Below are 17,136 nucleotides of genomic sequence, written 5' to 3'. Positions count from 1 at the left end.
ACATACATACACACACACACACACACACACACACACACACACACACACACACACACACACACACACACACACACACACATACATACATACATACTCATGTACAACCACCCACCCAATAACTGTGACCCTTGCCATCTCATTCTGTCCTGTCCAAAAAACACTCCCCCCTCTATGCAAACCAGCCTCTGCCAACAGAGAACGATTCGACTGGTGCCTTTTCCCTTCAAACAAACAAAGTGTTCCTGCAGCTGTCTCAGTAGAACAAGGTTGAAGTGTCAGTTGTTCCACTGGGAGAATATACAGGCAGAATAAACATGTGGCCTGAAAGTTATATTCTATGTTTCCTTGAATAAATCTCAAATAAAATTTAAGTAACACTAGACCCCTTCTTGCCCCTTCATTGTGAAGTGTAGATGGAACAGATTTCTAACCATGCTGTTTTTCTCTCTGTTGTGTATATGTGTGTGTGTGTGTGTGTGCGTGCGTGCGTGCGTGCGTGCGTGCGTGTGTGTGTGTGTGTGTGTGTGTGTGTGTGTGCGTGTGTGTGTGTTGACAGGTCCCCGTGGTGCTGAGCGGGGGTCCCAGATGGCTCTCGGACCTGAGTTGGCTGCCAGCCGAGGACACCAAGAACAACTGCATCGTTTACAGCAAAGGTAGGCTCTCTTTCAATTCTGTTGTCCTCTCCTTGCGTCTTCCCCATCCAAAAAAAGCCTAAATATAAGGATATATGAAGATTCGTTTTTACAAACACATCCTATGGCTCCTCTGGGATGAAACCCTAGAATAGACGGGAACAGGAACCTGAATAACGAGAATTTAGACTTCAGGTTTTGTGTTTTCTCAAGTTCTGCATGCGTTGCACTCACTCTGACAAGAGGTCACTGGGTCACATTGGGTCTGTGCAGCTGTTGGTGTGACACTGTGATCGTGACGTTGAGTTTCGCTTTATCTGTCTGTCTGCCGCGCTAAATGCGGCCGTTTTTGTGTACCTGCTACTTTTAGTCCGCTCGAGCGTATGTGATGTGACACCTCTGACCTGCGCTCCTTTGAAATGGGGCTGCTGTGATGTCAGATTTCGGGGGCCCATATTTGTTCAGCCGTTTCCTGCGATTGGAGGACAGAACTTGTCTCTGACTTCCTGTCTGCGAGAGTGACATTTCCCCCTCGGTCCCTTGACTGAGGCTTAACAGATTTATCTATTTACCGTCGCAAGTTCAACTGCGAACAGTTCTCTGAACATTATCCGGTATTAAATAAAGCTTAAAGGCGAACTCGTAACCACGTCGCGCACACACACACAAAAAAAATCCCCGCTATTATCAGCTATCTCGGCGCTAGACGCCAAAGTGAACTGAGACAGAAGAATAAACGAACATCTTAACAAATGTCGAGGTTCATTATCAGCGTATTCAAACAGTCCCGTGCCCTGAAGGAGTCTCCTAGTCGGCGACGGCAGCGGCAGAGCCCCCTGTGCGCGGCGGCGGAGATTAGCTTTAATTAAAACACAACGCCGGGGCGAGCTGAATGGCTCTCAATGGAGAGCTCTTAATGAATCGGGGTTCACATTGGTAATTGATTGGGACGAGAGCGGGAGGATATCAGGGGGAAAAGAACGCGGCGGAGACTGGGCGAGGCTCGCAGAACCAAGCGATGAACTCGGAGTTGTAATCGAAACAGCGAACTGCGAGCCAGTATCTCTTTTTTTTTTACTTTTTATATATATACATTTAGAGAACATCGTTTGAAGGTTGGATTTGGGAACGGAAGGCCTGTACAGATTAGTTCAGAATGTGGTGACGAAGATTTGCCAAAAAATTACGAAATAGTGGTCGGTCGGAGGAAATAAAAAAAAAGAAGCCAGTAAGCGGTTTGGTTCCCTTCTGGGGCATTTGAAGAGAGAGACAGAGAGAGAGAAGAAGACGGAAGAAGAAGAAGGGAGAGAGGCAGGACAGTGTGATAGAGATAGAGTGAGAGAGAGAGAGAGAAAGAAGAGGGAAGGAGGGAGAGGCAGGAAAAAGAGACAGAGTGTGATAGAGAGAGAGAGAGAGGGAGAGAGAGAGTGGAAGAGGGAGAGAGAAGACAGTAAAACTCTTAAGCATGTGTTTTATATGTGCTCTCCATGCTGTCAGGGAGCTTTGGGCTTATCTTGAGTGACTGTCAAGACTGGAAATGTCAAGCAAGAGGGAAGAAATATACGAGATTATTAAAGCCACTGGATGTTGTCGGGGAGTGGTGAGGCGTCATAAATCCGAGTTTGATCACGGTGGATGTTTGGATCAGGAGGCGATGAGGCTTAAGACGGCACACTTGCACCGCTCAGGGGGCTGTGGCGGACCAGGTCGGGAGGGGGTGAGGGGTGAGGGTGAGGGTGAGGGTGAGGGTGGGGTGGGGTAGCGGGCAGTCGGGATGGGGGTGTAAAATTGTGGTCATTAGATGGCGGAGACTTGTCTGGAGAGAGAGAGAGTGAGAGAGAGAGATAGAGAGAGAGTGAAAAAATCACATTTACGATCTCTGTGTCAGTTCCTCTCTTTTCCTCCACTCTGTGTATCCCCCTCTCTTCCTGTCTCCCTCCATTGCTCCCTTTCCCACTCCCTCTCCCTCCCTCTCTCTCTCTCTCTCTCTCTTTCTCGTGCTCCCTCACTATCTCCTCTCATCTTTTGATTGACGGACGGCTACTTGACAGCTCAGTGGGAGTCTGAAGCAGTGATGAAGTCTAATGGAACGGTGCACAGCTCCAGCAAGGTGAATCTGGGGACAAAGAGGGAGGAGAGGGAGAGAGAGAGAGAGAGGGAGATGGGGGGAAAAAAGAAATGCTAGGTTTACAACAGGAAGAAGGATTGTCGGTGGCTTATCTTCAGTAGTTTCCCCTGCTAGATTAAGGTTAACTCTAGTTGAGCCGGACTGACTTGTTCCAGTATTGAGAGCGGTAAGTGCTGTTTTAGAAGGTGATGGGACACGAATGCTCTCTATTGTGAAGGAGGACCTGATTTTATTATCTTCTTGCTTTGGAGGAAGTGTGGAAATGTATTTGTTTGTTTGTTTGTTTGTTTGTTTGTTTTTTGTTTTGACTGGGGGCTTTGAAGGTGCATGCCTAATAGACTCTTGACTTTGTGGAATGTACTTCCGCTGCAGGGTTGAACACAACCTGTACAGGGTGAGTCCTTCGAGAGTCATCAGAAAAAGTTGTCACTTTGTCATAGCAGTACTCTTCTTTACCACGGGCTCTTTTCCAAGAAAGTAAATGAAACAAACTGTTTTCTCCTGCGCCCCGAGAATCCATGTTTGTTTTTCAGCGAAAGAAAAGGAAGACAAAAGAAAGTGCCGATTGTATAAAGAAGGGATCTAGGGTCCAAGGTGGTGTAAGGTTGGCTCTCTCTATGAGCATGACTCCAGAGGGAGGGCTGTTTGATTCACACACACACACATACACACACACACACACACACACAATCCCTCTCTCTCTCTTACACGCACACACACACACACACACACACACACACACTCCCTCCCTCTCTCTCTTTCTCACACACACACACACACACACACACACACACACACACATACACACATTCAAGCAAACATATATGCGCAATGGCAGTTGAATTCAGCAGAGACAAAGTTTAATTGAGTTTTCACATTGGCGTTGGGGGAATGGTGCTGGAAGGTACCAATGCTGAGGTGTATAATCCTCCCTCTCGAGAGAGAGAAACTCTTTTTTTTCTTCTGTGGCATATCTCTCCTCCCCCTCCCCGTCCTTCTCACGTTCTCTCCCCCTCTTCTCTCTCTATCTCTTCCTCTTCATCCCCTCTTTTCTCTCTATCCCCTTTTCTCTGAAGACAGGGGCTAAGTCATGGTGTAGCTGTCCCAAAGATAAAAGACAGAGAGAAAGAGAGAGAGTGTGTGCGAAAAAAAAAAATCCTTTCTTCTCCTTTCCTCCCCCTTCCCCAAAATAAAAATACCTCTCCCGTGGCTCTGACTGACACGGTACTTTCTAGATCAGGGGACAGTGTCTGACCCCCCTTCAGTTCCAGCTGGACGTAATCACTACCCCCCAACTGCCAGCCAATGAGCCTTAGCTCAGTCACCAGCACGACCACCACAACCATCATCATCATCATCATCATCATCATCATCATCCTCATCACCACCATCATCATCATCATCATCCTTAATGCCCTGGGGCTCCAGACGTACCCCCCACAAACGCGGGCAGGACAGCTCTCTTCCATGACCCAGCCTGCAACCAGCAGATCTGTGGGCCCAGATAATCACACACATTTGCATGGCGTGTCAATCATGTGGCATTATCCCTCAGCAGGCCACCCCCCCATCACACACACACACACACACACACACACACACACACACACACACGCCCGCCTGCTTCAATGCCGTCTTGTCATTGAGTTGAGGAGCGTCTTTCTTCCTCTCCTCCTCTCTGGACGGATAGAGGACGGGGACGGGGAGGCGCCCAGACAAGACAAGTGCACGGAGAAAAGATGGGAGACAGGAGATGCCTGTGCAGGAGCAGCTGCTGATTAGCCATGATGATTATGCGTCCCTCCCCCCCCCCCCCCCCCCCCCCTTCGAGAGTCCCACCGCCCTCATCACTACTATAAAAAAGAGAGAGAGAAAGGGAGGAATGGAGAGAGAGATAGAGAGAGAGAGAGAGAGAAAACGTCATCTTTTCAATTGTCAAGGTGCGGTAACGTGAGCCTGCCGTCGCTCTGTTTTTTTTTTTTGTTCTTCTATTCCCTCTCGGCCGCTGACAGCGGCGCACGGGGACCCAGCTGAGAGAGAGGCGCGGTGGCGTTCGCCGAGCGGCTTAATTGCGCGTCCCTGTATGCAAATGGGAGGATCGGTAATGGTGTTTGTGGCGACGGTGAAGGAGGAATGTGTGTGTGTGTGTGTATGTGTGTGTGTGTGCGTAGGGGGGGGGAGCGGATGGTCCGTCAGAAGCGTTTCATGATTTTGAATGTTTCACATATGCCAGTCAGAAACAAGGTGTGTGAGTGAGTGAGTGTGTGTGTGTGTGTGTGTGTGTGTGTGTGTGTGTATGTGGGGGGGTGTTGGGGTTGGGGGATAGTAAAAAATTCCTGCAATTGAATGTTTGGGTGCTTTCAAGCTTCCCACGGCACAGTGGCGCGACGGCCGTGTGAAAATTAGCATTTAAGGAGAGTGAGGTGTTTTTGTCATGGACTGGATGGTGAGGGGATTGGGGAGATGGGTAGAGGGTGTGTGTGTGTGTGTGTGTGTTGGGGGGGTAGTGGGGGTAGGCTGACGTTTCCATATTCATATTCCTCAGCAGCTGTTATCGCTTAAAAGGCTTTCTAATTACAACAACAAGACAAAAAACTCCTTGGATTCCGTCCAAACTTGCTAAATGATAAAATAAGCATTCATTCTCTCTCCCTCACCCTCTCTCTCTCTCTTCCTCACCCTCTCTCCCTCTCTCTCTTTCTCTCTCTCTTTCTCCCTCTCTCTCTCTCTCTCTCTCTCTCTTAATCTCCACAAAGCACCTTGGAGTCTGCTCACCCAAATACATGCCAAATGCACGGGGAGAGAGTGCCATTCAGAGATGCAGGTGTCACACGTGATAAGAAACTTCTGGATTAAATATGCACCCGGCTAATGAGCGGCGCAGCTAGCCCGTGAGGGTGAAACCATGGGCAGAATTGTTCGCCCGCTGATAACATTCCACGCACTAAAAAAAAGAGAGAGAGAGAAAGAGAGAGGGAGAGGGATAGAGAGAGAGAGGGATAGAGAGAGTGAGAGGGGGAGAGGAGAGGAGGGGAGGAAGAAAAACAGCCAAATTCCATCATTTCATAAACAGCCGGGGCCCTGTATCAGGAGAAGCGTCTGGACGGTCGTGTTAAGTGGGGAGACAGTGCTTTCCATTAGGGGGAAAGCTCCAGGGGCTTTGGGGGGTGGTGGGGTGTGTGCGAGGAGGAAGGGGGGGGGGGGGGGGGGTGTGAGGGGGGTTGCGAGGGGGCGGCTTCGGCTCGAGGATGATAATGGGGGTTGAGGAAAGTGACAAATCTTCGCCTTTCTTGAGCTGCTCGGGGTCTGTGGGAGGGGAGCTCGGTGCCAGTGCCAAAGGAAGAGTGGAAAGGGCGGAGGGGCGGGGGGGCGGAGGGGCGGGGGCCTCCTCTGCCAGTCTGTGCAGGAGAATCGTTTTCGTTTCTCTGCCGCCGATCGACTCTCCTCTTCTCTTCCTGCTTGGTAATATCACTCAGGTGGGGGTTTAGCACTGGGCACCCCCCCCTAACACCAGCCACTGGCCTCTAGAGGATCACTGATGAACACCCCAAACACCCTCCGCTGTCCGCTGTCCTCCTCAGCACTTGCTTCAGAACATTCCCTGAACACTCCACGCTGTCTCTCATAGCATCCAAAGACACGTCTCTCTCTCTCTCTCTCTCTCTCTCTCTCTCTCTCTCTCTCTCTCTCTCGACTCCCAGCAAACTGTAATGGCCAAACATTCTCTCACCACACCAACACGCGATGACATCTCTCTTTCTACAGATCTCTCTCTCTACAAATCAGACACGTCTCGCTCGACTCCCACTTCCACACTCACAAACTGAACATTTATAAATCGTTGTAAAACATTCTCTCGCCAACGCCAACCGTGCGCTGACCCTCTCTGTCTACCGTCCAAACGCATTTCTCTCCCCTCTTCCCATTTCACACTCCCAAACACTCGAGTCTCGAAAAATATCCAACATTCCCTCAGCGCACACCGACACGCGGCGACCTCCCTGTGTCTTAGCGCTGGACTCTAGAGGTCACTCATCGCCCGTGCCACGGGCCCACGAGGAGAGGAGCTGATTGAGTGGGGTTGCGTGGACACTCAAGGGCAGCGGGGGGCAGCGGAGGTGTGACGGAGGGAGTCGCGGGGACGGTGTGCGGAGTGAGTGAGGCAGGGGGCAGGAGCAGGGGGCAGGGGGCAGGGAGCAGACTCAGGGGCAGGGAAGTGTCTCCTCTAAGGAGCTTAGTTCAGCCGGCCAGGGAAGGAGCTGGAGACTGACAGCAGCTGGTTATGTGCATCACTGGCTGTCAGGAAGTGATTCATTTTCTCTCTGTCTCTCCTTCTCCCTCTCTCTCTCTCTCTCTCTCTCTTTCTCTCTATCTCTCCTTTTTCTCTCTTTTTTTTGTATGAACTGAAATGTAGAAAATTGGATGCAGGTTTTTTTTGGCAGTGCTGTCATTGCTCCATGAAGTATTTCAATTTGATCAATGGGAGAGCACTTGTCCTTCGGAAAACGTTGAAAATATTTTAAATTGCCGTGTGGGACTATGGTATTGTCTTGCTCTGAATCCACCATTGGGGGTTTGGATTCATTTGTGAAACTTCCTCCTGCACACACACACACAAACACACACACACGCATAAATACACACAGACAGGCACGCACACATGCACAGACACATTCACATGCACATAAACACTGTCCTCTCAAATATTGACTCCCTCATGGCTGTGATTGGTTCGAGCTATCACTCTCCCTCTTCCCACTCTCATCTATTCTCACATTGTCTCTGTCTTTTACAATGACTCCACCTCCAACTATACACAGCCACTGCATACTGTAGTAGTGTAACTGGGAACTGATCTGAAGAGTTAAGGTCTGAAGCCTTAACTCTCTCTCTCTCTCTCTCTCTCTCTCTCTCTCTCTCTCTCTCTCTCTCTCTCTCTCTCTCACACACACACATACACACACACTCTCTCTCTCTAACATTTTTTCCAAGCACAACATTTTTCGTACAGCTCCCCACACACACATAGTACCAACACTCCCAATCCTCTCTCCCTTTTAAACCTCCACACTCACACACACACACACACACACACACACACACACATGTGTGCATGCGCACACACATACACACACACACACACACACACACACACACACACGTGCGCACGCACACACACACACACACACACACACACACACACACACACACACACACACACACACAAATTCAGGCAATGCGGCTGTGGCTGGCACAGGCACACACACTCTCTCTCACTCACACACACACACACACACACACACACAGAGAGAGAGAGAGAGAGAGAACGAGAGCGAGAGAGAGAGTCAGAGAGCGTGGATTGATGCCACCACTCTCTCCCCCGGTCTGTTTGATGTGGGGCCGTGTGCAGGGATGAATGAGGGCACAGGTGCGGGGCAGATGGCACGCCACCGATACCTGGGGCGGGCGCCGCGGCTCGCCAGCGAGGGCAGCTGTCGGAGGGAACAGGTCGTGCCCGCTCACGTGGGCCACCTCCGAGCACGGCGGGCGCGGTGCCACGGCAGAGGCGGCATCGGCTCGGCATCGCTCGGGTCAGGAGAGTGCTGGCTAGCCAGGGGGACGGATTTGGACAGTGCAAAGGGGCTTTTGGAACTGTTTGGAGCAAAGGAGGGAACATGAAATGCTGTGTGTTTTTGTAGCCTGCTGCTGTCAAATTCGTTTATATTTATACTAAGGGCATTGAATGTGATCAAATATTCATTTAATTGGAATTGGTTTCCAATTTAAAGTCCACAAATCTATTGTAAAATCCATGATTTTCAAAATAAATGATTCAATACATGGTATTTGGTATAACAGAAAAGCTAATAGTGTAGTCTGAAATACAATTTTAAAAACAATTAAAAATATATATGAGCAAATATAAGAAAAACTAAATATATATTCATATGCATGATGTAAAGATCAGCAAAGTGTTAACATCTACTGAGTGTCTCTGGCTCTCATTGCTTAGAAACATCAAAGTGAGTGGTATCATAATTTAATAATGTACTCTATCATTATGTGTGATTTTATTGCACTACTAAATTAGCCTGCCACTCATTTCTCATCCATATTGCAAAGTTAAGATTGTATCACCGATGGGAGGTTTGGATTTATTCCAAAATGATTATAGAGAAGCATCTCGTCACTTGCCCTTTACCATATGGGATTGAGATAGCTTAATCATGGCATTATATGGCTGTACTATTTTAAAATGAACATGCCCACATGCAAGGCAAAGGACTCGTGCCCAGTCACCGAGACATAAAAAGACACCTACTGTAGAGTGGAAACGGCAAACGTCTTCCATCTGCAGGTGTGCAGCATTTAGTGTATGTGTGGAGAAAATATGTATTTAAAGTAGGTTTTTCAAATATGTGCTGAGTGCCAGCAACCCCCACAGTCATTCTCCTCTGATTAAACACTGCTTATCTTACAGGAAGGGTCCACAAAAGTGAGTGTGGAAGTGTGTGTGTGTGTGTGGTGTGTGTGTGTGTGTATGTGTGGTGTGTGTGTGTGTGTGTTTCTGTCAGCGTGCATGTATTCATTCCTTAATGCAAACCACTGGTGTCTATGATTCTGTGTATTGTGTAACAGATCCATCAGGTAGAGAAAGATAGGAGTAGGATCAATAATGCTAAGAGGCTTAAAGTCTACTTAAAGACATAATCACTCAGAATCACAAGAGCACATGATTGCTTGAATATGGCATTCCGTATCCATCCCAGGCCCCAGTAATTATCAGCAGATATTTCATGAGGCTGTAGTATTGTGCCTTCACATCAGAGTAATAATCACAACGGTGTACATTTGCAGTCAATTTCTGTATTGATACAGGCATTTATGTGTTAAATCTGATATGTCTTATAGGATAAGAATGATTAGGCTTGTTTTATTTACATTATTCAAACGATTTTGATTGTCTTTTGTTTTTTCTCTATTTGGATGCAAACTAGAGCTGGGTACAGAAATTAACGTTCTCTGGCTAAATAAGTGTGTCACTGTTTTGGTTTGTTTGATGGTTTGGTTTGACTATATTTGTGAATACACAGTGTATGACACGGTACACTATTCACCCATTCATTTCTTTCTCAGTTTGTTATTAAACTGAGCTTTTGGGAAGTTACAACATCACAGGACTATCGCTGTGCTGAACGGGGCTCGTACTGTCTTTCTGATGTCGGCTGTAAACATTGTTGAGGCTGCCATCTTGTGGATGCTTGTGAACTGAGACAAGATTACTTCCTATGGACCGCACACGGTTTATGGTGAATGGGTCTGCTGAAGCTAGCAGGCTTAGCCGCAACACACGTTATTTGAGTATCCCGTTTTCTTGTCAGAGAAATGTTCCCAAAAGTTAAGTTTTGGCTCATCTGTAACCCCCCCCCCCCCCCCCCCCTTTTTCTTTTCTTCTGTCTTTTCTTCTCATTTTCTACTTTGTGGTCTTTTGTGAGGGGGCTGAAAATCTCCAACTCTGTGTTTTCTTTTCTGCTCTGTTGAGTCAGAAACTCGTTGACTGATCCAAATATTTGCTATGATTCACAGAGAGAGAGAGAGAGAGAGAGGGCAAGAGGAAGAAAATGAGAGCGAGAGAGAGAGAGTGAGTGAGAGAGAGAAAGAGAAGGTGGGAGAGCGATGGAGAAAGAATGAGAGAGAGAAGGCGGAAAAGAGAAAGAGAAAAGGAGAGAGAGAGGGATGCTTTTTGTTTACTCATTTCTTTGTCTTCTCGGCAGTGTGCCTTGCCAAAGCAAACACTTTTTGAGCCAATTGCTCTTGGTCCATTGCCAGGATTTAAATAGCCTTGTTACAAGAACAGAAAATAAGTTAAATGCCTGTTTTCTAATAGGCTAAATGCAAGCAAGCAAACACAATCATTTGAATATGTTCATTTTGGCGACAATGTATTATTTTTATGGTGGCCCTCAACAAAATTAGACTTAAAGTAATGTTCTCAGAGTTGCACAGAATTCCATTGATAACTATCGAGAAATTAAAAGTCTTATTTTTTTTAGTGTCAGACGGTTGGCATGCCCCCACCTCCCCCTCTGTATATGTCCATTAAATTTCATTCTCAGAATGTTCATCAGAGCCCCCATAGCCATCCTTTCATCCTTTTGACAAACTGACAGTCTCTTAACACCTTTTTTAAAGTCATAAGTGAACCTTATTTTCATTGTCCAACTCGCCAATTAAACAATGTCCTAATTCTAGCGTTTAGTGCCAGCGTATCATGGCTTTGGCTGTTATCGCGCGCGCCAGACTTTTGTAAATAGTCATATTAAAAACTTTAATCCCCTCAATGGAAGATGAAGAGCAGACGGAGTGGCTGTCATGTAAAGAGATAAATGTTATCTTCGGCACAAAGCTTTCCTCCTTCTTTTTACCCCTCTAATGAGTTTGTTCTTTAGGACTGCAGTGGAATGTTTCATCCGCAGTGCCGCGGCTCAGATAAAAAAAAAAATAAAATGCAGGACTTTTATCCAAGATGGCCATTTCAGGGACGGGGTAAACACGCCGTAACACTGTAGTGGAACAGGTCTTTTTGTCTGGCTCCACGGAGCTTCAAAGAATACATAGCGCTCTAATACGTAAACAGGCCTATGTGAGCTCTCGCAGACGTAATTATGAAAAGCACAAATAATGTCGGCCGTGAAGCCATGAAAATATAAACTAGTTAAATAAATTGAATTGTGTGATCCTTACATGAAGGTTGGAAACATGTTGCTTTATGTTACAATGCCGTCACACTGTGTGTCTTAGAAACAGTTGCCTTTCGCTTTGGTTGGATGTCTTGTAAATAAAAAAAAACAGTACATGTTCATTAAAACTCTAAAACAATGAAATATGATGTTGGTTGTATCAAATTAATAGGATTGTACTGAATTGAGTGCATCTTCTATAGCTCAAGTTTTTAATTCATGTACATTTGCCAGTGGTAAAAAAAGATAAGCTGTGTCGAATGTACTTTGACAACATTTTGTGTCTGTAAAGGTGCATAACAACAGCAGGCCTTAAAGACTTTTCATTTCCACATGCGAAACATATTGCGCCTAATTGTATATTGCGCAAAACATATTGCACCTTGAATTTTTAAGATTTTAATGACCAATGTGTCTGCAACTACCTGTACTACTTCTACTGCTGTTACAATTAATAGTAATAATAGAAATAAAATGTTACATGTCTCACACAAAATCATATCTTTCTCTCTTAGGTGGCCAGCTCTGGTGCACTACAACCAATCCTCTGCTAGAGCGTGAGATGCTCCAGGCCTCTACGGTGGACATCTCCTTGCAGCCGTACGCGCCGGGCCAGGCCCACTGCGGCGAGGGGATGTACCCCGCGCGCCTGCTGGACTCCATCCAGCTCCTTCCCCAGCAGGCCGCCATGGCCTCCATCCTCCCCAACGCCATCGTCAACAGTGAGTTAGCCCGCGCCGCTATCAGCCGCGCAGACACGGCGGAGGCTCCTCTGATTAACGCAGGATGTCATGGAGCCCGACACTTCACGGAGGCAGGGGGGAGGGAAGGGGAGGGGAGGGGAGGGGAGAGGAGGGGGGTTGGTCGGTGGGAGTTTAGAAGCGGGGAAATCCGTGTCACCGAGCCATCTCAGCTTGGACGTGCGTGTTTGGCGAGGATAAGGGAGTTACGCAGGGGCTTCCGACTGACCTTGTCCCCTGCCGAAATTAAATATTTACACTCACTGATTTTGTGTTTTTATGTCTTTCCTAATCGTAACGACGCTAATGTGATTTGAACAACAAGCACACCGTCAGTCTTTGATGAGGGTCTGTCGGGGTCAGGTCACCTTGGTTTTGCTCGCATGCTGCTACAGCGCTAAATTAAAGATGGCTGGTTTGGCGCCATGCCCAAAACTGTCCACTGGAACATCACAAAAGACAGAGCGGTGCAAGTGCCTCTGTTTGCTGATGCAATATCAAGTGCACATTAGCGTGTGAATTAAACAAATATTGAAGTACTCTGATTGTGTCCACTCATATCCCATACCTGTCCCCTACAGAGGACATCTTTGCCTGTATTTAAGTATACTGATTGTGTCTACTCATATCCCTCTCCCTATCCCTGTAGAGGATGCCTTCCCCTTTGTTTAAGTATACTGATTGTGTCTACTCATATCCCATACCTGTCCCTTGTAGAGCACGCCTTCCCCTTTATTTAAGTATACTGATTGTGTCCACTCATATCCCATACCTGTCCCCTGTAGAGGACACCTTTGTCTTTATTTAAGTATACTGATCATGTCCACTCACATCCCTCTCTCTGTCCCCTGCAGAGGACATCTTCCCTTGCAAGGCGTGTGGAATCTGGTTCCGCAGCGAGAGGAACCTGCAGGCTCACCTCATGTACTACTGCAGCGGGCGTCAGAGGGACGCCGACACCATGGTGGCAGAGAGGAACAACAAGAACGGCAGCCATGGCAACTCCCGCCCCTGCCCCTTCCCACAATGCAACATGAGCTTCCCTGGCACCAATGCCCTGGAGATGCACTTGCTCACTCACAGTAAGTCACAGTCCTACACCAGATATGGGTACACAAATCGATATAGCACAATAAAACATTAAGTATACTGTGTTTTTTTTGCTTTTATACATTTTATACATACTATTTAAATCCTTTGTTACTCTCAACTCAATATGGAGTAATGAGTCAGTACATTAAGAAACTCCTAACTAAGAAACTAATACCATATTAACTGCCCCCGTGTATTAACCTCATAGCTGAATACATTTAGCAAAATCAATGTATAAGCCGCGGCTAATAGTTGGGAAATTACGGTAATACTACTTTGCACTTTATTCAAGAAAACATGGTACAGTAATAAAACTGTTTGCAGAAAATAATCTGCATTATTATGAAGACAAGTAAGAGGGGAGATTTGCCAGTAGAATTTGTACTAAATAACTTGATCTCCGGCTGTCCTCTAAATACAGTACGTCCTGTCTTATCTTTCAGCAACCCGGTCAGAGGATCCAGTGTCGACCGGCGCTGGCCTGAAATGCACCATCTGCAGCCACACGGCGGACACTCTCATGAGCCTCCAGCAGCACATCCTGTCTCACCTGTCCCAGGTGGGCCTCAGGTGTGACCACTGCAACTTCTGCTTCCAGTCTCCCGCCGAGCTCGCCAGGCACCAGGACATGCACGGCCACGGCGGCGTGAAGACTCCCCGGGAGGGAGACGCCCGCTCCGCCTCCATCGGCAGCACGGGCAGCCCGCAGGCCGGCCACAAGCCGGAGCATCCGTTCAGGAAAGAGGCCCGTCAGAGCCCGGCTCACAGCAAAGAGGCCAACGCCGGCGCCGACTCCAGTTGCACAGAGCGAGAACAATCCACCCTGAGGACGGAGGGCAACTCGGGAAGCCAGACCGGCTTCTCCTACGCCAGGGTCAAGTCCGAGCCGTCCAGTCCCCGGCAGGCGTCGTCCCCCGTCCAGCCCAACATCACGCCCGCCTTTCCCATGGGGCCCTTCGTGCCGCACGTTCCGTTCCCGCAGGACATCACGGCGGCGCCGCAGGCCTCGGAGATCCTGGCGAAAATGTCCGAGCTCGTCCACCGCAGGCTGCGTCACGGAGGAGGCGGGAACTACCCTCCGATGGTGTACAGCAACCTCGTGCCGAAAGGGGCGACGTGCTTCGAGTGCAACATCACCTTCAGCAACCTGGACAACTACCTGGTCCACAAGAAGCACTACTGCAACAGTCGCTGGCAGCAGCAGGTGACGAAGCAGCACGAGTTCTCCAATCTCCTGGAACAGGTCTCGGACGCCGCCAGTCCGAGGAACGGCAGCAGCCTGGCCAGCATGCTGAACGCCCATCCACCCGAACTCAAAGGTCACCAAGTAGACCCCACCCGGCTGCCCACGTCCATGTTTGACCCTTTCCTAGTCGGGGGCAAGCTGCCAGATGACCACTCGCCTCAGGCTAAAAAGGCCTCCACTCCGACGGGCGCAGAGGAGAGACCGAACGGCATTCAGGCGGACTTGAAAAGCCCCAAAATATCTCCGGTGGAAAACGAACTGGACCCGAACCACGGGACCACGTGTGCCGCCTGCAACATCACGTTTAGCCGCCAGGAGACGTTCATGGTACACAAGCAGTACTACTGCGCCACCAGGCACGACCCGCCCATGAAGCGCGCCAACGCCATGAAAGGCCCCGCAGCTCAGAAGTCCGTGCGGGCGCGCAAGAGGAGAAAGGCTTACGAGATGACCGCGCCCGACCAGGACCACATGCCAACCATGCCACCGCCGCCTTTCCTTGGCATCCCCACGCTTGGCGGACCTTGCATCACCCAGCAGGCAATGGACACTTTCCGAGATCAGTTCCATATGAGGTACAACATCTATCAGAGTATGGTTCCCAAACACCCCGAAGCATCGCTCACGGTCACCAAATCCGCCCTGGTCTCTAAGTGCAACGCCATTACCAGGGAGGAACTCGATGTGCCGATAGATCTAAGTAAGAAATGCCTGCCGCAGTTGAACAAGCTCTCGCAGTCCCCCACGAGTCTCATGGATTACCACGAGTGTTCGGTTTGCAAGATCAGCTTCAACAAAGTGGAGGACTATCTCGCCCACAAACAGAACTTCTGTCCCGGTACCACTGTGGACAGCAAGCTACTGCTGGACATTAAAAAGGAAAGTTGCAATCCAGACATAAGCACTAAGAGTGTCGAGACATACAACAAGACTGGCTCTCCTGACATCAAATCCCAGAATGCACTTGTCCACCCTGTGAAAGCCGGGGTGCCGTCTGATGAGAACGCCCCAGTGAAGGAGGAGACTAAGGACACGTTCATGTCCCCCGGTGGCTATCCAGGGATGATCAAGAAGATGCGGACGGACGAACAGATCTGGCCCTATTACGAAATCAAAGCCGCGGACTACGCCACCGGGATGCTGATGATGCCCAACGATCAGCGCGAGCACAGGAAGAGTCCGAACGAAGGCAGCGAAGGGGAGAAAGACCAGCCCGTTCCCGACCAGGCCCAAAACCCGCTGCCCAAAAACAAGAGCAAGACGCTCGACGTGAACGGCTACCATAAAACGGAGGAAAAACCCGCAGACGTCGGGAAGCCGAGTAGCTCGCCACCTCGGGAGGAGCCTTCTTCTACGTCTGACCCAGAGAGCCCCGTCCAGCCCAAGGACGAGAGCTCATCTCCTCTCCACATGTCCAAGACAGAAGAGGGGCCCCCGGCTGTGAAGAGGGGCGCAAACGGATCCATCTCTTCAGGCAACGTGAAGTATTGTCGCCCCTGTGACATACAATTCAACAACCTGTCAAATTTTATCACGCACAAGAAGTTCTACTGCTCGTCTCACACGGCTGAACATGTGAAATAACTTTTTCAAAAAAGCACTGACTTGTGACCTTTCTCCCCACTGGTTTACATGGAAACACAGCTGATGGACAATCAACAGAAGCATCTCTCATTCAATAAGTTTAAAAGAAAAAAAATGAAATGAAATGACAAAAAAACATGTTTGTTGAAAGAGTATTTGTGTGTATTTTTGTTCTCGCCTTTTGTGATGTATTTATTTATTTTAAAAGAATGTTTCCAGTATTAAGTACTCATTTAATGAGGTTTCTAGAAAAAAGATCTTTGTAACATCAAAGTCCCACAGACAAATAAGTTATTGAGAATGGAAAATGTAACTGAAAAACACATGACGCAGATCAAATTACAGATGCTCTGCTGTCCTTTCCACAGAAAGACAACACAGGTTTGCTATATTTTTACAACATGAATACTGGTAATATATCTTTGATTTGGGAATGATAGTAAATACTTGATATTATGATTAAAAAAAAAGATTTTCTCTACTTTTGTGACTGTTCTAGTTCATGTTGTTTATTTAAACTTGAAAATGTGTTGCTCATGCAAGACATTCATATACCTTTATGTGCGTTTGCTGATTTGTCAACCTTTTTTTGTAAATCGTTGCTTTTAAGGCAATACTTTTATGAAGATGAACAATTTTTAAGACCGTATCATGAAGGAGTGACTATGGTTGTTCTTTGGAGCCCTCGAAGAAATTGACTGGATAAAAAAATCTTTACTTGTACTGTTAAGCCAGTGGGTTCTTGTATGGAAGAAATGTTTTTGTTTGTATTCAAGGTCCTTAAATGCAGGAGAAAAATATGTCGTTGAAAATGTGTTGCTATGCATGTTCATGTATGGAATGAAATTCCAGAAATGTTGGACATTTTATTTTATTTTATTTTATTTTATTTCTTGTGGTGTCCAAATTAAAGATCTGATCTCAGGACTGCGTTGTCATGGTGCAATATGTATCCAACCATATAAACACAGAG

General features: G+C 47.8%; 1 protein-coding gene across 1 annotated transcript in view; it reads left to right on the top strand.

The window, feature by feature from the left end:
• zfpm2b (zinc finger protein, FOG family member 2b) overlaps nt 1-17,084 on the top strand; it is a 31,056-nt gene extending 13,972 nt beyond the window's left edge. The window contains exons 5-8 of the mRNA XM_062530171.1: nt 557-653; nt 12,017-12,223; nt 13,096-13,323; nt 13,777-17,084. Of these exons, the coding sequence (XP_062386155.1) occupies nt 557-653; nt 12,017-12,223; nt 13,096-13,323; nt 13,777-16,163 (2,919 nt within the window). The 3' untranslated portion in view covers nt 16,164-17,084. The remainder of the gene's footprint in view (nt 1-556; nt 654-12,016; nt 12,224-13,095; nt 13,324-13,776) is intronic.
• Nucleotides 17,085-17,136: the final 52 nt, after the last annotated feature.

This window comes from Sardina pilchardus, chromosome 24, assembly GCF_963854185.1.
Source record: "Sardina pilchardus chromosome 24, fSarPil1.1, whole genome shotgun sequence".
Classification (NCBI taxonomy): domain Eukaryota; kingdom Metazoa; phylum Chordata; class Actinopteri; order Clupeiformes; family Clupeidae; genus Sardina; species Sardina pilchardus.
The sequence above is the reverse complement of the archived record's forward strand: the minus strand, read 5'-3'. Positions and strand labels throughout refer to the sequence as shown.